Below are 21,712 nucleotides of genomic sequence, written 5' to 3' on the forward strand. Positions count from 1 at the left end.
CATTTGTTTATTTATTTATTTTCAATCGAAGCGGGCGTGGCGCGGTAGTCTAGTATCTGGAGAATGTTCTCAAGGGTATTCGTACGGCAGAAAATCAATGACAACTATCGGAATTTATCTCAAGTCTCTCTGAATGTGAATTTGCTCATCGCGCCAGATTATCGCATCGTTTTGCATACAAGATATGAGTTAGCCGACCATATGGATATCAGTAAATGTTTAAGTTGTATATAGGCAATTTCTCATTTCATATTTCTACTGTCGCTTCGAACAGTGGGTGCAACTGAATAATCGTGCTTTTTCAAATATTGGAATTCTGTGCTGGCGCTTGTTATGTCATTCGTTCTTATGTTTTCTGAATACACACATTTTATTAATTAAGTGGATTTTTATCCTGAAACCTTATTCATATTTTTTTTTGTACCAGTGGAACAGTAAAATAAAATAAGTGATTGTAAAAATAAATAAATAAAAACTGCGTCGACTGATAAAAAGAAACATTTTATTACAATCCGTTGTATTTATTTCAATAATTTACCGGAGACACGCTTTTTACATATGATGAATCTCTCTTCTGATAACTCATCCCATCACAAAGAAAAAAACAACATGATAACAATGAACAAAAAAAAAACTACAATATAATTCAAAGTAATAATGTAACATGGTGCCCCAAAATATCATTCCAAGGTACCTAAAAACTGACAGGCTAATAAATTAATTTTATTCAATTGCGCCATTTTTGCCGCTCTTTTGTCCACAGCCAAATAAAAACAAAATAATAAAAGCTGAGGCAATGTCATTAAAACACCATGTCAAATGTAAGTATTATCTAAAACAAAACAGAAACAACAATAAGTTAAAAGTGAATCCATAAAATAAAACACTACCACAACCGCAAGTTACAGGCCCATGTTTCTCTCTAACAAGACCTTGTATTGAGCAACTACATCAAAACGATATCCATCTACTTTGTAGATTCTTGGGTATAAAATGTTCCACTTAAATGCTCCTATTATCCTATCTATAAGTCTATGTGTTTCAAAGAAACAAGAAACATTCTTCTACACTAATATCTGGACACATGTTCAATAAAACAAATCAAGTAAGCTTCTGAGGCGATATGTAAGGGCCCCTGGTTATAGTTTATCGACTAGGGCATTCGCCAGAGATCATTGGTTCCCAAATAAGCTTATCCTTCTCATGCCAGTTCTTAGGGGGTAAGTTGCCTGCCCCTCTTGTCGTATTTAGGTACCGTAGGTACCATTCCGTTTTAATTCTTTTAACCAAGACGAGCAAGCTGTCTCAAAGGGGCGAGCGCTGGAATACAGACGGAGTTTCTCTGACCAGCAATCCGTATTCTTGTTTACACATTAAAATGCAATGCCTGAATAGAAATCCTTTCTGTTAAAGTGCTGCCAGCACGTAAATATTCACGTGCGCGATTTTTACGAGCATGGCTGGATTATCCAAGCACAAAATCCTTAACCTTCTTTGTTCTAAAGCTCTAATTTATATCAAATTTCAGTCATAGATTTTCGTACTGCAATATAAATCTTCCATACATATCGATATCTACATAAATAAGTTCTCACTTTCCGAGAGAAACTCAGTATCACGAGAGTCCTTTATTCCCGTTACTTTCCTCCACTTCCATAGTGCACGTTGCACCGTGCAGCTGAGGCAGCACAACAGCCTCTGGGTCTGTCTTAACCTTGACACTGCCAGTGAATTTCATTCCCGCTAATGACAAGTCTGTTGGCTGATCCTGATCCTCAGAGGATCCAAAAGAGTCCGATTCCGAGGGAAAACAAGACCTGTCACTATTTCTGTACAAAGAGGAATGTTCCATGGATACAGGGGCGGGGTCTAAAGTCCTGCCGCTTTCCTCGAGGGATTCGTCACCGGAGTACGGACTGTAAGCCTCCTCTTCATTCGCGCTGTGTTCCGCGGTTGTGGTGGTCTGATTTGCAGTAGGCCTTGGGTGAAGTTTTGCACCTCGTCTGGCACGCTTGATCTCCATTGGATGATGAAGGAATCTATGAAAAAAGAAAAATGGTTGAATCCCATTCTTATTTATCTATTTATTTGATCAATGTTTTTTATGTGACATTCTCTTTGTATGTATATTCGTATTGTATAATTATTATTAATATAATAATAATTATATTATTATTATTATTATTATTATTATTATTATTATTGTGGAGAACAGTAGCAAAATACACCTAAGGCTCAACCGACTCATTCATACTACTGGTCAAAGTCGCAACTAACGCACTGTCATTTCTATAGACAACTATAATACAGCTCTATAATAATCTAGAAATGTCGCGCACACAACACTCACTTGTAAGTCAGCCTCTTCCCAGGTACTTTCTGAATGATATCCATCTTGTAGTAGTAACGTAGAGCTCTGGACAGTTTCTCGTAAGTCATATTAGTCCTGTTCTTCTGTATGCCCCAGAGTTGCGCGAGGGCGGTCGGGTTGACAATGCGAAATACCAGCTGGTCGTAGTCCTCCCAGCGGATGTACGCAGAATACGTGTTGTCCATCAAAAGGCGGCTGATAAACTCCCAAAGAAGGCGGAATTCTAGAAAGAAACCATAATACTCGATAAATATGTCGCCTTCTTTACTCATTTATCTGTTCAATAATCTTTATTTCTTTTCAAATATCATATGTAGGATAACGTAGGAGTTTTGTTGGATAATCTAAATGCTAGGGCATATTTTTTTTAAAAAGAGAGATGTAACCACAACTTATTTTAAATATTATTCAATTAAACCATTGTAATGTCAAAAAGACCAATCAATTTGTATAACAAGGCATGATGCATAATTCATTAAATTTCCCAACAAAAAAAAATCCACAACAATTAGTGAGATGTGTCATGATGCGACAAACCAACCAGGAACAGCGTCGTCTGTCACACGTACAATATACGGTCACTAGTCACACACATATCAAGAAATGCGTGAGCGTGAAGGAAAGCTTTATCAGTAATATATTGCCCTCTCTACCGTGATAATATACAACGCGGTGACACGTTATCAGCACGCTAACCACAAAATGGCTGTTTTTCCGCCTCGTCTGGAAACGGACATAACAAAATGGCATCTATTTCATGGTCGCGCGTTCAGCGAAATATATTCTATCATAAAAAGTGACTAGACTAGTTAGCGACGGGTGGACTCACGTAAGCTTTCATGCGGTCCCTGCACGAAGAGATATCGCACTAATCAAAATGTTTCATAAAGTCTTCCTTTTGCACGCCCATTAATTTAGACTATTATCGCACAATTTCCCCTCTTTCACACGTTATTAAGCAAGTTTAATTTCATGCAAATTTTTCTAATGCGATGGAAGGCTGCATTTGTCTGATATAATGATAATAAACCATTTATCTCTCTGCGGCCCGCTGCGGCATTTCCGCATATGAATACGACGTCTAGTATTAGACAGGACACATCCCTATAATTGTGTCTCTCAGAATGATATGTTGCCCCTCAGCTGATCTTTTACTTACTGCCATAACCAGAAAATCCTTTTACAACCTTTTCATGGCAACTAACATAATAAATTCTTCTGACATATATAAAAAAATTAATGTTTTTGCTTACCAGAACCGCGTCCAGGGTTCGTCTCTTGGTTGCTTATGGTGAAATTTGTCCTTGGAGCAGGGAATCCCGGAGTGGTGGATTTAAATACTTTTGAGGTCTGAGAACTGTAGTCTTGTGGCTTTTCGTCTGAAATAAAACGATACTCACTGTCATACAATATCTGCTACATGTAACAAAATCTGTATGCCAGGTCATAAGTTTTCTTTGTCAACGTTTCTCTTGTTTTTTTTTTTTTTTTTTTTCTTATCATTATTGTGTAATTGAATCATTGGGTAGGGGTGAAAAAAACAGTGAAATGTCAATTGATTCGAAGACTATGAACTACAGTTGTCAATTTACCTTCGTGTTCCAGTAAAGGAGCGTGAGGAGAACCTCTCTCTGACGCATGCGCACACTCGGAGTCTGTACTGGGAGCCGGACTGAGGACAGCTTCTAAGAGATAATATTTCAAATATAAACACCCATCCATAATATAAACCTGTATTTTTAAAATAACATAGTTAAATATAAATTTGTCTGCACGCTTTTCAATGCTCAGACAGATGACTTCATTTTTACCCAAGGTCGCATATTTTGCGGTTACAGACAGTTTCCTTAGACCATCCATTCTTACGTCACCCTGAGCTTTCTATTTTTGTGGACATACATGTTTATATTCATATCTCACCCCCCCTGTATAACCAATACAACGGTGCTTATATAACTAACAATACTGCATTGGATCCTTTACCTCGGGTTCTCCCTGTTAAAAATCATTACGAAAAAAAACATACCAGGTACAGAAATCTGGAATTTTCTGTCTCCTCCGAGTGGCATTTGTAGTGTTTCTGGCCGATGCACCACAGGGGTGGGACGGTGAAGAGTGTGCAACATGGATGGTGACACAGAGTTAGGTGCATGGGGACTACTACGAAAGGCTGATGAAGGGGAAAGCGTAGGAGAAAGTCTGTGCTCTGAAAATTTTGAAAAAGAATGTTTTGTTGATAAACGATACGACAAATGTTCACAGAGGTGCAATCACGTACAGCTGAAGCTCTCCCCAGACAAAGACCGAGGTAGAACCCGGGTTGAAAAAGAAGACGTTACAACATGTACATGGCAAATGTGATGCAACGCATTGATTAAAGAGAGTTTGTCGTTTGTATTTAATATCAAGAGAGTGATGAAGAAACAGAACTAAAGTTTGCCATTTTGTACACTTAAGTTTCGTACCATCATGCATATGTTGGGCCGGCGGGCTCCCTGTGGACGCGCTGGCGTGGGGAGGCGGTGAGGCGTTGAAAAACCCGAACGTTGGAATCAATGGAGACCGCATGGCTTGTGGAACTGAAAAAATGATTTCATCTATGTGTTATAAGTGGTTTCCTACGTCCACATCGACCACATTCCAAACACGCACGCATGCACGCACACACGCACACATACAAGCACACGTGCACGCACGTGCACATATACACAATCATACATATATGGACAGATAAGAAAATATTTTGGCGGTGATATAATCTGTGATGCAAAAATTCTACAAATTGAAATCAATTTTGCCAATCATAAATTATCTATGCAGTTTTATTCAAAAGTGTTCACTCTGTGTAAAATGCTTTTTTTTTTTTTTTTTGGCAAATAACCTTCCCCAGCTAAGTGAAATAAATAGGCGGAGATGATTTGAGGACAGGCATACCAGGATGAGGAAGTAAATAAATCTTCCAAGATGATTGGTTAGCGGGTATTGTGTGTTTGTTCGTCTGTTGCTCGTACCTTAGGTTGACCTTTTATCAAACCAAAGACTTTGTGAACATGATAAGCCTTCAGCATGGTTAGTTTAACATGCAAAAAGTGTAATTGGTGGCCTCGCCGAAAAATACAAAAGAGGAACAAAAGACACACTTTTAATTCCGTCTTTCCACATGCCCTTAAAATTGATTGTTTGTAAAATGATTACCAAATATTAATCGTGTCATGTAGTCCTAAGTAATGATTTGTTTTTTAGCTGAAAATGTCGCCATATTTGCACGCCTTGATTTATCCCTGCTATCGTATTTTAGTAACATTAGTATATTCAGAGATAAGTGGTGGCCGGCTGAAGCTGAACATACTGACAGAATATTCCTTGATGCATTTCCACAAAATAAGTGCCAAGCATATCAATGAGCAGTTGAAATATTTTGCCTTAATGGAAACCCCACGAATATCGACATTTCTTCTATCAATCTTTATTTCTCCACCTGTGAATTTCGTGAATTCGTAAATTTAGATGCCCATCGCGCAAATATTTTAACTTTTTGGGTTCGAACCGAGGGTTGTCATCAAACACAATTCGACCTTAAATGCACTTCCTGGTTGCAGTAGATCAATTTAGTAGGCTGATTTAGATATTGCACCAGTTGATGGGCAGTTTTTGATAAGTTTAGCCCTATGGTATTTCTTCATCGACCAAGCCATTGAATTGTTGTTATATTTCTTTCATATCCTCTTTTATTTTTTACTCTGATAATGCTAGATAAAGTACATATATAATTGATGGGACAAGAGGAAATGATATACCAGTATTGTTGATTTTTCTGGCTGGAGAGTAGGCGCATCTCAGTAGTAAATGTCACGATGTTTTCGTAAAGCAAAATTGATGAAGCACTTCATGAATATGAGGATACACAAAGGTGTTTACCTTATTTTCAGGATAACGATATGAGGAAGAAGAAACAGTCGGCTGTGTTGTAAAAAAGGCATCAATTATGCTTACATATGTATTGAGCGTAAAACCAAAAATATTTCTATCTAGAAAACGGTATTTGACCGAGAATGTTAATTGGGCGTGTACAGAAAAGATTAAACATGGGGTGGGCGAATAACCGACACAATGAAATGCTAAAAATAAATAAATGGCAGCTGGATTTCGCAATAAGCATACTTTTTTCTTTCTTTAAAGACAGCATAACTGTCTAAATAAAAGAATATGTTTAATATACGTGGGCAAATTTCCATGACGCAGAAGACGAATTTCTATGGGGCATCTGTATTTATCAAATATCTCATTACAGTTCTGTCTGCATGTTTACGGCATATCTATTTAAAGTTCTAAACCACCATCTTGGATTTCGGGTCTTCTAATTTACTGTGGAAATTGGAATTTTAAAAGCAACGGTAGGCTATTTCTTATTATTGATTCGTCATTTCTATCTTTGCATCGCAGGATGTTTACACGTCAATCTTTTATTACCGGTAAATATCAAGACCTGGTCCTGGGAAAGGGTAACTAAAACTGCTACGTGACGAAGTTCACCCTTTTCCTTCTACTATAAAGATATGTTAACCCCTGACTATGCATTTCATACAATGAAATAGAATTATTGAAATGCTTGTGAGTCACAGCAAGGTCAGGTTTAACAGGTAAAAGGAAGATAGGTTAAAAGAAGCAATAAATAAACCACTTGGCCTTCCCACGTAACAGGTCCGGGATATAATGTCAATGCAGGTTATAAAAATGGAAATGACGAAGAATAAGGGTGTAGTCCAGAAGGAACAGTGATATAGAATAACAAAAGTAATACGCAATTCAGCATTTATACATATCCCCAATAGCGGATGTGATGACGGGAAATGTTTTGAAACCCTGTGTTGATCTTTCTTTCATATTTATATAGAACTTAAGATCTATTACAACTTACTGTTGCATTTTTCTGTCATTTTCTGAAGGGTATTATACAGTATGTCACCGGCGTTAGGGACACGTTCTATGAAGTCCTCCTTTTTGAGCATCGTCAGAGCTTTACCTGGAAAAAATTAAAACATTTTGTATAAAATCATGAAAACTGTATTGGCTTTTACGACAAATACGTAGACAAACAGGGAAATATTAGAAGTTAATCATCTTGAGCACGAAACTTTTCAAGACAGTATTGTCTAAAAAAAAAAAGATGAGATTACAAAATACCACTTAGGCAATGAAAACGGCATTTGTAAACAACCGAAGTCAACAGTGCAGTGACAATGTGAAACAGATTTGAGTCAATTGTCGAGCAAGTAGAAAATTAATCGACGTATAGGGCATTTTCAAATTGTCTTTGTATCTATACTAATTTGACTTCATCCAAGTGAAGGAATCGTCTGTTACAATCGTCTGGTCTTCATTTTTTCAAAAGTCACACACGCGAACGTACTTAAACACAGCACACGATGCACTGAGAGGTATTGGCTTAAATGCACTATGTACTTATCGTCTTCAACATAAGCAGACTCGAAAATCAGGCGTATTAACATTTCAAACAGGAAAGAAACGTTACAGTTAATCTTATTGCCAGGAATCGAAGCAACAGAAAGCTCTGACCGGAATCGATCGATATAGGATTTATTAATCTTAATAGCCCCTATGACGCTCGTACACATATCCTTGGGAATCGAGAAACGAGAAAAACAACAACAAAAAATAACGCAAAACAAATGCGGTATGACGTTAGCGTCTCGAATAGAGTGCGAAACCAATCGTATTGAAACTTTCTTTCTTCCAATTAAAACGCTGCTGCTAATTTCCTCTTTCTGGCTTTAACTCTTAAAACCTTATTATTAATCTCCGACTGTTCTAATTTCCTTGCGTTGAGCGCCACGGATGCTAGTTCGTGTATTTTTAGGGTTTCTAATTGAGTCTCGCTCTGATCGTAGGCTTCAGGGAGACACAAGATGGAAGAGTGACGTCACAGCTCTTCCTGTCATTAGATCCACATCTTTGAACTGGGTGTCAGTCTGTGCGAAGTGGGCCGAATGCGGCTTCCTTCCAAACGCACCGTCTTTTCGTCTGATCATGTTCATAGGCTTCTTTGTGCAGCAACTGGAATTTGGCCTCGATTATTCTGTACCGGAATGAAGTTTTTTTCCCAGGCAATACCGTCACCCATGATTTCAAAGTCTGCGACTTTCATTGCATATTTTGCGGCAAAATGTTGTTATTTTTTGTTAACTAGTATTTTCTAACCTTTTTTAATGGTTGACAAGATACACGTAAACAAAATGCTATATTAATGTTAAATAGCACCTGAAGCATTATAGGTAAAAGCAGCAAGTAAAAAAGGCACCATTGTAACACCTTTCTGTCAAACATGAAGCACAAAACGCCTAGACAGCAATTCTCCTTGCTTATTGAGAAGAGGCTATTGTATTTCTTCAGAAAATCTCCTAATTATTTGATACTTAATTGACATTTGACCATACTTCATACATTTAAACTACTGATAGAATATTTTCAAAGACAGGCCATTTATTATCAGTTCTAATCAAGAACGACCATGGAAAACAACACGCGATGCTGTAGTTGTACATATATTGATAACTTTTTTCTGTTCCGTATTATATAATAAAATCAGACAAAGCAAATTTTACTAGTTTGATGCAATGATCTATTGGTAAAAACAGTAACAGATGTTCGCTGATATAAGTCTATCAAGTTCTTATTACGAGCATATATCTGTGTCTATTTACATATTATACACGTGTATCCTCACTCAACTGCTTAATAAATGCTCGTTACCCCCCCCCCCCCACCCCCACCACCACCACCACTACCACTACCACTACCACTACCACTGCTCCATCCCCTTAAAAGACGTACGAATATTAGGATTGTAAAAAGGTCGAATATCTAAGGCGGGTTCTTTTAATTCATTGTAATGAACGCTATTCAACCGTGTGTTGATTACTTCCGCGGGCTGATTGCCAAAAATGACACTGCATAATTTCTATTGGCAAAGCCAGAAGAGGAAAAGCTTTTTTTAAACTTCCTTCTTGATTTCCACGAAATAGGCTGGCTCACCTTGTTCAAGATCAATGGAGTCTTGAATAACATGACTGGCAAATTTCAACATATTTCTATCAACATATTCTATCTGTATTAATACGGGTCTTTAAATAATCTATTAATTTTTGGTCTTTTTCATACTTTAACTGCAGTGAGTGGTATGTTGAGGACACTTAACTAACTCTTTTGATACGAAAAGCTAGTTAATTGGCATGTTGTGATTTACCTTTTTTTTTTTTTTTTTTTTTAGTTGCAGCTATGTTTTGAGGATGTTTTACCAACTCCATTTTCTTACCGTCAAAATCAATTAACGCAAAAACTCTTAGCTGACGTAAAGGGGAGAGTAAAACCGTGTCATTCTTATCTCAACTGATAAAGCAGCGCATAAAGTGAAAAAATGTCTACAATGTGGTGTGTTTCCAACGTGGTGGAAGGAGACAAAGGGATGAAAAACGGTATGTAACATATGCAGCTCACCACACTGCAAGATAAGGTTTAACCGTTTAATACAACGCCAGATCTTGTCGACCTTTTTGCATTCTCACGATAAGCGATGCAAATTAGGGAGAGATGAATCTTAGTCTCTTACTGGGTAATTATCTATCTGCGGTAAAATACCACCTTCCTCTTAAGCTAAACGTAGCTTTGATTTCCACATTCAAACCATATCTAGTGGTTCTATTGTTTATAGATTTTTAATTCTTAAAGATTTTGGCTAGAACAATTAAATTTCCTTAAAATTAGATTTGTCTATTCTCATATTCTCTCTCTCTCTCTCTCTCTCTCTCTCTCTCTCCAATAATAAAATATAATTAATATAACATAATCTTAATAAGTAAAAATTAGTTCTTACCATTCATACTGAACTTGTCTACTGGAATGTCACTTAAGGAATATTCGTTCACGCACCATTTCAGCCATAGCTGAACGTCTTCTTTGGACCAGTAATATGGGTGGCTGGCTGAAAGAAAACGACAGCGGTTTAACTTCCGATATCATCCAACTTCTACTGAGGTTTTGGTATAAATTTATTTTTCAGATATAAAATGCATATCCCAATAAGTTTAAATAAACTGTCATAAAAATAATAATGATTAACGAGGAAAATATTTTAAAAAAATGAAAAGATATCTTTTTTTCAATTGTGCTAATTCCTTCAGGAAATATTTACCCAATACAGGGCTGCCGGTCGGAGACATCGGGGGACGCGAGCCGCTGGTGTGGAAGGACATCGCTTGCCAGGGATTAAATAATACTGCGCCTTGAGACTGGAGACTAAACATCTGAAAAAAAAAAGAAATATTATATAAAATTTGCCCTCTCTATCTTTCTTATGTACCCAAATAAACAATTTTAAGACATCGATATCACATTCATTTGGTAAACAACTTACGCGAGTCATGTAATGTACTCTCCCTCTAAAGTGCGAAAAGTGAAATGTCGAAGGGGGAGTTGTTCATGTACTAACTCGGATGTCAGTCATTTTACGCCACGCCCCTACCGGATAAACGCATTGAAATAGAGCGCTGCGGAAGACCAGGAAGGCAGCTATACGTGCTATGTTATTGCAGTATAGGAAGTGAGTGCTCTCTGTGTTGAGGATAATCGTCCGTTTTTCCGATATTTTGTCGTCACATAAAGTATTTTCCTTTAAGATTTTAGGCATACTGTAACCTATACTTTATACGCGGCTGATATACAATGTGCCTTATGCCTCCCACTGGGCTCGTCGCACACTCATAACACATTTAAAGCTTACCCAGCCGGGGCTCTCTCAAAGAAACAAGTGCACATAGTCAGTTCTCTCTCCATAACACGATCTTTCAAACTGCTCACAGAGATTTTCAAGTTCAATTGCCTTGAACTTTCATTGAAAAGAATAAAACGATTCATCATTGTAAGCCTGCTAACATCAACAATGTGACAAAGTGTAGGATTTCAAACACACGGCAAGTCCATAAACTACTACTTGTTGGACTTATCTGAGGGCAAGTTATACTTTTTGATTTTATTTTGACAGTGTTACAGCGCGCGTAATCCGAAAGTATCTTAAATTGATCTTGAAGTATGGCGGGATTTTAAATTTTGGGTAAAGGTAAGGATTCTGTGATTACCCAAAATTGTTGCAGAGATATGATGAGAGTCAGAAAAGAGGGATCAAAGAATTCGGTTGGGTTAGACGTACCAGACTTTCTGAGAAACCAAAAGTAACACGAGAATACCACAGAGCGCGCTTAGGGTCTAAATCTCCCTTGTAGAGGGTACATATAGGTACTGGTACCACCGTGCGTATGCGTGTCCCTTTATTCCATTGATTAGTTCGAGATTACGTAAATAAGGAAGAAAAACAACACTTCCGTCCTATAGGAAGGTTCCTTACATAAATTCAAAGAATAGAGGGTTGCGTAAATGAGGGCTGGAAATACAGCTAATGGCACGTCAGCAACAAATTGAATAAATCATTACATTTGTAACCGCTTGCAAAGTAGTGCAATTCTTCCACTAATAGACAACCTTTCGAAAACTCAAATTACCGTCTAGAACTTTGCTTCATAGCTTGTTACAGACGTAAATAGGAGTGCGCCTGACGATAGAAGACTACCTCACGTTGTCATGGCAACCAACTTATCTGACCGGGACTTACGAGAGATCATAGGGTTTGAGGAAATCCTGACGATCATTTCCTCAAGAAGCGTGAAGTACCAACGTCAACAGCTTCAATAATTCCAGGAGGCTTAGTTGTCAGACGATCGATTGACGCGAGGAAACTATAATGAGTTTTGCGTTAAAAGAAGGCCTCCGCTCTGCTCAGCGAAAACATCCGGATTATATATACACAGGGTTGGCACGAAGCATGCGGATGATAATCATACAGAGAGGCAGAAATGAAAAGATAACAAGCACGCGCAAGAGGAGGGGGGTATATTTACGTATTGCATCACTATTTCAAGCCGAAGATAAAAAAAAAAAAGAAACAGCAGTACAAGGGCTCATTCCCATTGAAGCTATCGGTCTCCGTAGATCGATCCAAGTCCGGGGGGGACTCTCGCTGAGTGCACTCAGTGAAACAGATTAACACGTCTCCTCTAGATTCCAATGTACCCGTATAATCATCAATTTTTCTGTATTCTACTCAACGCCAGGGGGAGGCGTGTTAATCTATTCAACTGATTGGCCCCGCGGAGTTGGATTGATCTATGTAGACCGACAGATTCAATGGAAATGAGCCCTGAGATACATGTACCTAGCATAGCCTTCGAGGCCTTACTTATTAGTAGTGCACATCTAACTGTGGTTTGGGATTGAATAACTGACCAAATGGTGTCTTTTTGAATAGGCATCTTTGCAAGTCCGTAGCCAGGAATAAGGGGGGGGGGGCGTATGGGGGGGTGCTGAATGAACCCCTCCCCCCCCCCCCTTTTGTCCGGAAAAGGTAAGCTCTGAGTCAAATTTGATCTAGCTTTTCTAAGAAAAAGAACCCCTCTTTGAAAAAATAACCCCTCTTTCTCAGAAAATAATTCTTTGGAATTGCTGGATATAGGAGTGTCTGTGATAAAACAGCTGCCCATAGATATTTGTCTCAAACGTTTCCAAAGTGCGTGAGCCTTGTGCCACGCCATTCTCTTTAAATTTTTATTTTGCCTTAGAAGAAACAGTGCTTTATCCTTTATCTATTTATCAGAGAGGAATTGCTGTATTTGTAAGTCGATATCATAAGTCCTTTTGCTCCGAAGTGAAACGCACTATTAGTTCCTCGAATCAGTTTACAATAATGTGACGTACCACGAAATCAACAGCTATGAGGTCGAGTGCAGTAATCGATGAAAGTTATAAGTTAATATTTGCTCCCATTCAGATATAATTTGGATAAAAAGTTACAAAGCGAAGGTCTGAATGAATTATGTTATCAGACAATTAACCGGTAAGTTATTTATGTGAGACCTAGGTCCCCTGACAAAGCATCGAGGGTTTTTGATTTGGTTGGAGCTAGGCTACGGGGAGGTGACACACTGCAAAGATAAACTCTGAGCTTGCTTAATTAATTTCTTTGTCAAACCTTAACCGGTCTGGGTGGAACTTTATCAACGCCCTTTGAGGCTGAGGGCATCGGATAAAAAACTTAAACGATATGTTTTTTTTTTCGATATTGTTATGGAATACTCTTTGAGCACAGGGTAGCTAGTAGTCTGTACAAATTTATTTTATCGCCTGTACTTACATTTTGTACACTATTTTAGAGCCCCCTAATACCAGAGGGGAGCAACCGATGCATGAAGATTAGTACCTTAGTTACGTTTTACAAGATATCCCAAATTGTATTATTCGTTTCAATTGCTGACGAGAAGAGCCGATCGGTTTACACTAGTTACCACTAGACTTGTACCATTATATAAAACCTTCTATTGCGGTAAACATGACTATTCAGTTATAGATGCAATTATTGATCAGAAGGAAATTGGAATGACACCCGGAAACTTGTATTTAGAAACATCCTTAGGTGTAATAACGCGGAAATACACTGTGCATTTGTAGCACCAATATACTTTTACGTGGGATATGTAATCATAAGCTTAATTGATTCTCTTGCCCCGTCGTTTTCTGCATATTTCCAATCTTGCCATCATATACCTTAGGATTGACGCATTCAGTGGCTAATTTGTCAATCTAAAACGCCATTGAGAGAGTAACCTATTTGATAATATATAGATACAGCTTATATCTGATATTGTATCGCTTTGGTAATCCACTTACATTGCGAGTTTACATAGAATAAATGAATTAATAAATGTGTTTGAATAAATGAATAATTTAGATAAACGTACTTTTCTGTAAACGTGGAGTTAAATCAGAGTAAAAACGCCAAAAAGGGAGCGAAAACATTTTCATATAAAGCCTGCGAACCACATTGTACCAAGTATTTACAAAACACTTAACTTTGGTCGAAGAACAATAGATGAAACGTTTGTCATTATCATGAAGTACAAGAGAACGAAACCCTGACTGCATTAGCTCCTTACCTCATTAATGTTCTTGCTAGAAGAGATCTAGAAGACAACGCTGCATATACTGACAGTAACTTAGGCTCAGTCAAATATCTACGTTATTTTATGAGTAGTCATGATATAGAATAGCTAAATATTTAATAGCATACTTATTTACATTTCATTTCTATTGTAAATTTTCATCTATATCCATGTAGATGTACACGCTGCAATGAATAAAGCATACGATAAATATATAGCTCTCGACTTACTTTTCGTGATAATCGTCAGGTCTTTCTCATTAGAGACAATAAAAGTCATTTTGCATCATTTAATGCCATTATAGGGATTTAAGTAAAGTTGAAATTTGAAATAAGGCTATACTGGTGGCGAAAGTGTGAGTGCACGGATGATTACGTCATTCCTGCGTCTTTCACATAGATTAAGACAATCCGTGATGCTATCTGTTTATTGACCTATCACGACACCACGGACGTCACAGACGGGTCCCTTGGGGTTATTAGAGCGTGATCAGAGGAGGCGGACTACTTAAAAAGCAATTTTTTTCTTAACATTAAACGTTATGTTTAGTGCAAATAGCTTAGTTTATATTCTTTGACGCGCATTTGAGGTCACACATTACCTTTCCATTAAGTATTTATTCCGTGCGGGTCTTTTTAAGGTGAATTGAATACATGTAAAAATTTAATAAATAAGCAAATAAATAAATAAATAAACAAAGACAGCATCAAACTCTCTCTCTCTCTCTCTCTCTCTCTCTCTCTCTCGTCAAATAAATTACCCTTCTTGAATCAGAGTTCCAGAGTAAGTGGGTTACTCATCGTTACTTAAGTCTTTAACGCCTCTATTACAAACACTTCTCCGAGGAAATATATAAGCACTTCCGAGGCGTGTTGCCAGTTTGGCAGTTGCCATACATCAAACACACACAATATGACAGCATTCTCTGCAAAGTATACTTCCACAGCTTTCTACGTCACTTAATTACTCATTAACACATTTGTACAGTTTTTTATGTAACACCTTCATTGTTTCCAATAACATTATTCTTTAGGAAACTTCCGATTTCTAGGAAACATTTAGGTTGGGGTATCGTTAGGGTCTACCATTACTGAACCACATGACCGCATGAAAGATATTGTCTACTTGATGGAAATTGAATCAATTTCACAATACAGCTTATATCTGAATGCAAATATCAGAATATATATATATATATATATATATATATATATATATATATATATATATATAGGCAGAATGTATCGTACATCTGGGTGATATATTATTCAAAAATAGCTAGGTTTGTATGATGCATCCTTTCGGTTTGACTGTAGCACGTGGTTTGTTTGGCGCACCTCTTTACCAAGGTCCTACGTGATCTCTGTAGAGTGTCTATACCAGTGTAAATAAGTAACGCCCCCTCCCCATCTTTCCTTATGCACCGATATGCTTAGACTGCCTGGAACAAACAGGTATCACCACCGTTCATCACGGACACGGAGTAATATATATCCACACACCAAACCACGAATATTTCCGTGTATTCATATATTTCTAGTACATGCCTGGATACACGTAATTGTTTTAGGAGCCCTCGCCGATTGTTATTTGGCTCATGACCATGAGTCGTGTAGCCTACCAGGCCTACATGCAGCTCACATATACTGGTTAATCATCATCTTCCACTTAATCAAGGTTAACATTTACTCCATCAATTACGATAAATATTAACCAATATCAAAGCAACAACAGTTATAATCATGATCCACCGGACTTCAAGGTATTAGTTATATATGTATATATGAAATTTATCTCACCTTAGTTGGCTGGTTGAAGTTACGTCGCACTGTCCGAAATTAAACACAGCTTGCTAAATATCTGGGTGGTAGTCGTGACGGCTACCCAACCGTGATTACTGACAGAGCTTATCCCTAACTGTTATTTCCTTTGGTTTGGATTCTTTAAGCACTGTTTACAAGCGGAAGATAAACAAGGTAGCTGAAATGAGGAACAGCGTCTAAAATCTGTCAAAAACTCCTAATGCCCAAGTAAGTTTATCTATATTTTGTTCTTAGAAAATCATCTAGAACCTCTTCCCGGAATTGCCGTATTTGGCAGTAACGTGACCTAAGATATGGAAGTGGGAACGTCGGAAGTAAACAAGACTGATAGGTTGCGAGAGCCCCAACAATACGAACGTCATACGGGTCGTGCATTCGTCAGAACGTTAAATCAGGACTCCGTTCGCTATTGATTCTTTCGCCACGGCCACCACATTTCAACTTCCGCTGCAGGCCATTAACCTTTTCCCCTAACCTTTTCGGAAATGATTCTAAGCGTGTTTACGCACACAGCCAGTCATTGACGCAACTGGAGTAGCAAGTCCTCTTAATATCAGCTGAGCGTGATTCACTTTCGTTCTTCTTCCTTACCGTCTACAACTAGTTAAAAACTGCTTACCATGCCTTTAACCTCACAACATTATCAACAAGCTGGTATTATACAGGCACTGTGTAACTTAATATCATCCGTTTATTTTAATTCCCTCGTAATTTATTATTTAAAATAGCAACATAGTATAGTGACAGGCTGCTCGCTCACCTGCTGTCACCATTGATCCGCCTTTTGTGCAGCTGTTCCAAATTATGAAAGATTTACCTGGCGTTAAGGAATCACGCATTGGGGGAAGTGGTGATGTGAGCTATCTAGCGTGTATATATGTGCGTGTGTGTGTGTGTGTGTGTGCGCGCGCGCGCGTGCGCGCTTTCTATGCACATTTCCGGCTGGCTAATTGAGCCCTTCGTCAGTTGTTAATGTTTAACAGTGCCGATCTTAAGACCATTAGATCTGTTAATTCGCCCTCATCCTGTGTACTCTTGTTTCTCCCCGCGCCCAACTGAAGACTTTTTTTCAAAAAGCACTGTCAGTATTCTTTCGCCTAGGATTTTTTTAAAACTAAGACATATTTGGTGTTTCTCTGTTTCTGTTGACAACTGTTGATGGCATGTTATTCTGAGTATATGTGATAGGGAGAGTTATTCAACCTCAGTTAATTCTCACTGAAAATGAATCGATAGAGACTAAGCCCTCACTCCTATAACTCCAGTGCTATCAATTTACTTCCACATCTTCAGAAATTATTTATCTCGTTCCCTCTTTAACTGTCCATTTTCAGCGAAACAAGTAGCCTGCTAGCTGGAAGTTCTTTCAAACTGTACTAAATGTGCACGACAAAAAAAGTAAATCAATAAATAAAATATTCAATCAACCTGGCCCCATAGATTTCCTAAGAATACAAACTTTTTTAATGTGATGACATCTCTTTACTTTAATCTTATCATACTTGACATAAAAGCGCATATGTTAAGTGCGGAACTGAATAACCAAATGAAAACCGCTCCAGAAAACCTTTGAACTTTACAAACTCTAATGAGGAAATGTGCAAAAAAAAAAAAAAAAAAAAAAAAAAAACTCGCAATACTTTTCCCAAACCTCTCTGCTTGTCATCTCAAACTGATTAGAAGTTTGTGACTATCCATCATTGGAAATATCCCCTATAACCCTGACACGATGATACCATAATTCAATTTATAAGTTCAAATTCATTTCCTCAGCCGGCACTTCTATCATGTGACGTCACCTGCTCATCAAAAGCGTACACTCGCATTGTACCGAGATAGGAAATTAGACAAAATCAACTTATCCTATTAATTCTCTGATATCCGACAGTGTTAACAACGGCACGGGAAGTAAAAGCGGTATGGCAAAAATGCCGGAAAGCAAAATCGTGGAGTTATTACTTCTTACGGAGGTGAAGCTCAAGTACAAGAATAGTCTAGAACAACTCAAAGGGCTTTCTATCTGTAAGCTCAAACTTTTTTTTAAATGGTGAGGCGCATTAGTCTTTAAGAGAAACCTATTTCACAAACATGATACTTTTGCATTCATGTATTTCACGGTGTTTACGCGCTAGCTAACTTATTTTCCGTAGTTCAGGTTGTATTTATTTATCTAACCCATCTTCCTATGCCTCTTTGGATTTTCAATTTATATATTAACCTTTAGATCCTGTTAATCTGTGCATGTCTGCATCAAGTTTTTCATATAATATTGTAAATCTCCAGCCTGACTTTTCTTTTCATTTTTTTCATCTCTCGTATTAGTTCACAGTGGCCAGGGAAGTAATAAAGAGTGCTATGTTATTGTTGACGTGGGAGTAGTTGGAAGTCAGGGTAGGTATGCTGTGCCGCTATTAATATCATTCAGCGTCATCACTGACAACTGGCAGCAAAACCAAGTGTTTTTTCTATTAATACTGTTCCAAGAATTAGCGTGAATTAGCCCACGGGCACAGAAAATGAATAACGTATATTAACATGCAGAACAGACAACGAGCATGTACTTGAATTAAGACAACATCAGATTATTTTACCAAAACGTAACTGTTAACGCGCTAAGTTTGACAAGTAAATCGCACAAAGATAGCTCCAGAAATGCGTCAATCAATCCAGCACTACCGCACAATACGCAAGCTAATTGCGGTTTGACGTGATTCTGTCCTGGCGCATGTATATATAATAGCTGCACCCGCATATGCAACAAATATCGTTGTTCTGGATTAAATTGTTGTTTGTACCTTTGCCCGTTCTCATATGTTTTCTGTTTATCGATAATGTATAATGCAGTGTACAGATAATAGTTATTGCCAGTGCACAACAGATGAACATTTGAAATGAAAACACATTGTATCTTGGGAGTCCTCGACTAATTCGATTACTCCGTCACGGTGTATTCTTCTTAGGAAACATATGAATTCAACTCTGATTATATTTTTTACAAGAGAATCATGTCGCTTTATGAGCAGAAAACAGTTTTTGTCCTTTAACTATAAGTCTTTTGGGGGGAGGGGGCCAGGGTGATTTTTTTTCTCGCTTTACTTGACAAATACAGTTTAGTAAAAAGGGTATTGACGCGAATAGCTTGCTTTGTCCCATTTTTGAAGTAAATTATGTGTATTTTTTATCTATAATTCAGATGAATGATTCCCATATTCACTTGGCTTGGCATACGGCTAAAGAGGAATAATTTCCTCCAGTCAGACATTTTCAATATCAAACAAAAGAAGAAATATCTCATTTTTGTTCACCTTCAAATGGTTTTTACTTAAAGGTTACGGATAAAAACATAAAAACACACTACCTAAGTGTCCTTGGAAGCACAGAAACACTATAATAATGAGCGCTTAGTTCGTAGGATAAAATTGGGTGGAAAAGAAAGGAAGCCCGATGAGGAGAAGGGGGTGCATTTTATACCAATAAATATTGGAAAATAGATCAAAACGTCAAATGGATATTGGCGCTCAAGAGTATGTGACCTCTCGTATGAAATAAGCCCAAGTAAGAAAGAATAAAAAAAAAAGAAATCTAAAAATGTTATTTCTCAATTCTTTTTCACCGAGGAGACGATAACCTTTTTGATGAGAGGAAACTTATTAAGATACTTATTTTGTTCCTCGTAGGTTGTTATTGAAAAACTCTGCGGAAAGTCTTTACTGGCGTCGGAAATTAGAGAAACTACGTTTCCGTCTCAGCATCGATCCAGCTTGCTCAATTTCCCCTTCATTCTGCCCTCGTTTTTTCCTGCCTTGACTCCCGACTCGCAGAGATATTAGCAGCAAAGGCACGTCAAGTGCTTTTTTTTTTTTTTTGACAATGAATGTGTGGGCTTCACTCTTCATGGTTTTCTCGTCAACTCATTCTTTACTTAATATATATTTAATCATTTATTTATGTCTATTTATGAGGGGATGCTTCCAGTTTGGAAATGATTTTGAAGTCCAGAAAATTACACTCATCAAACTCGAACATATTTTACTCACCTACTGAGAGATAACAATATCTTTTCTTTCTTTCTTTGAACGTCAAAAATACGTCTTCAAAACGTGTAGCGGCATACGCATCGGGTCTTTTAAAGGTCTCAAATATGCTTCGGCTTTTATATAGGGTGCTCTGTAGTCTAAAAGTTTCACAAGTTTTCAGTTGAGAAGTTTCCGAATTGGAACCTATCTTTACTTGTCTGGAAATCGTGATTTACGAAAGCGAAACCAAACAGAATGCATGCACCAAAATGAGGCATCTCTATGACAACGACCTTAGTCATAAGTAACCCCCGAGTCAGTGGCCCCCATCTTATACTTCAAAGTGGCAGGAACTCAATCCTTGAACGTTTTCTTTTTCCCAAAAATTTAATTAAAACGGATAATGATGACCCCGTTCTCTGAAGATTGAACACTTAACGTTTTCTTCATATTTTCAAAATAGATCAACACTACGTCAAGTTTACAATCCAATTATTTCATCGTTTTCTGACAACTCTGGCAACTCTTCCGTGTCGCACACCCGGACGGATAAATTTCAATTTGAATTTGATTTATTCTTGCATTGTTTGGGTCTTAAGAGCGCTTATAAGCTATTTATATTCACCGCTACCGTAAATACGCAAAATCTTACGCTTTAGTTTTAATTGCACTCGAGCACAGTAATGTTTTGTCTAAATTTTCATGTCTAAACTTTGTCTAAACTTTCTTATCATCATTATCATTATAATTGCTTTTTTATTGTTTTTGCAAAATTAATCGTGCCTCAATTTCAATAAACGAACGTCAATAAACTATTACTTTCGCAGTCTTCAGATCTTTTGAGCGAAAGTTGGCAATTAAATCCGAAAAAAAGTTATCGCAAAACAGGAGTGAATGAGTCATAAACAACTGAGTATATTGTGATTATAGACAAACTAGAATGTTAACTTTTAAAGTATGCCAAACCGAACATCAAAGATACAAAGTTTTCACTATTTAATCTTGTATTTCATCAACTTTGTGTAGATGCTGAAATCATACGCAAATACGAATAAGATCGATTACGATGACAAAACAAAAAGCAGTGTTCAAGACTTTTTTCCGCGCCATTCCTCTTCCCCTTAATACGGTGCGCAATGTAAGGGATTTTATGGCGTGACCAATTTTCTCTTGAACGAATAAGTGCCGAAAATGAGGTTTCACTTCTGCAGCGTGGCGACGTCACGTCCCGCAGTTCTTGGAAACCCATTCCCTTCAGACGTTGCATTCACTTATCGCGATTTAATCTACATTTAACCTAACTAATTAATCTGAACTAAATGTATCCTTTATCTACCTTAAACAAGCAAACCAAGAGAAGTAGACTGTTCCAACGCATGAGAAAATAGAATAATCAATAAAATATTCCATACTTTTATTTTTTTTAATGAAAATTGCTTT

General features: G+C 37.5%; 1 protein-coding gene across 4 annotated transcripts; it reads right to left on the bottom strand.

Annotated features, from left to right (window-relative positions):
* Positions 1–480: 480 nt before the first annotated feature.
* On the bottom strand, positions 481–18,607 carry LOC106154928 (transcription factor ETV7). 4 transcript variants are annotated; one of them, XM_013529485.2, is made up of 10 exons: positions 18,475–18,607; positions 10,581–10,692; positions 10,263–10,370; positions 7,290–7,394; positions 4,837–4,950; positions 4,398–4,577; positions 3,964–4,056; positions 3,625–3,750; positions 2,351–2,594; positions 481–2,039 (listed from the first exon to the last, which is right to left on the bottom strand). In XM_013529485.2, exons 2-10 carry the CDS (start codon positions 10,690–10,692, stop codon positions 1,616–1,618), a joined length of 1,506 nt encoding a protein of 501 aa, XP_013384939.2. In that variant the 5' UTR covers positions 18,475–18,607; the 3' UTR covers positions 481–1,615. The 4 variants fall into 4 exon arrangements, with proteins under 4 accessions (XP_013384939.2, XP_013384942.2, XP_086855762.1 ...); XM_013529488.3 differs by lacking the exon at positions 18,475–18,607 and adding an exon at positions 16,233–16,415; XM_086999636.1 differs by lacking the exon at positions 18,475–18,607 and adding an exon at positions 10,803–10,968 and having other exon boundaries at positions 3,964–4,053.
* Positions 18,608–21,712: the final 3,105 nt, after the last annotated feature.

This window comes from Lingula anatina, chromosome 1, assembly GCF_051362555.1.
Source record: "Lingula anatina isolate TDL-2025a chromosome 1, LinAna3.0, whole genome shotgun sequence".
NCBI classification, from domain to species: Eukaryota; Metazoa; Brachiopoda; class Lingulata; order Lingulida; family Lingulidae; genus Lingula; species Lingula anatina.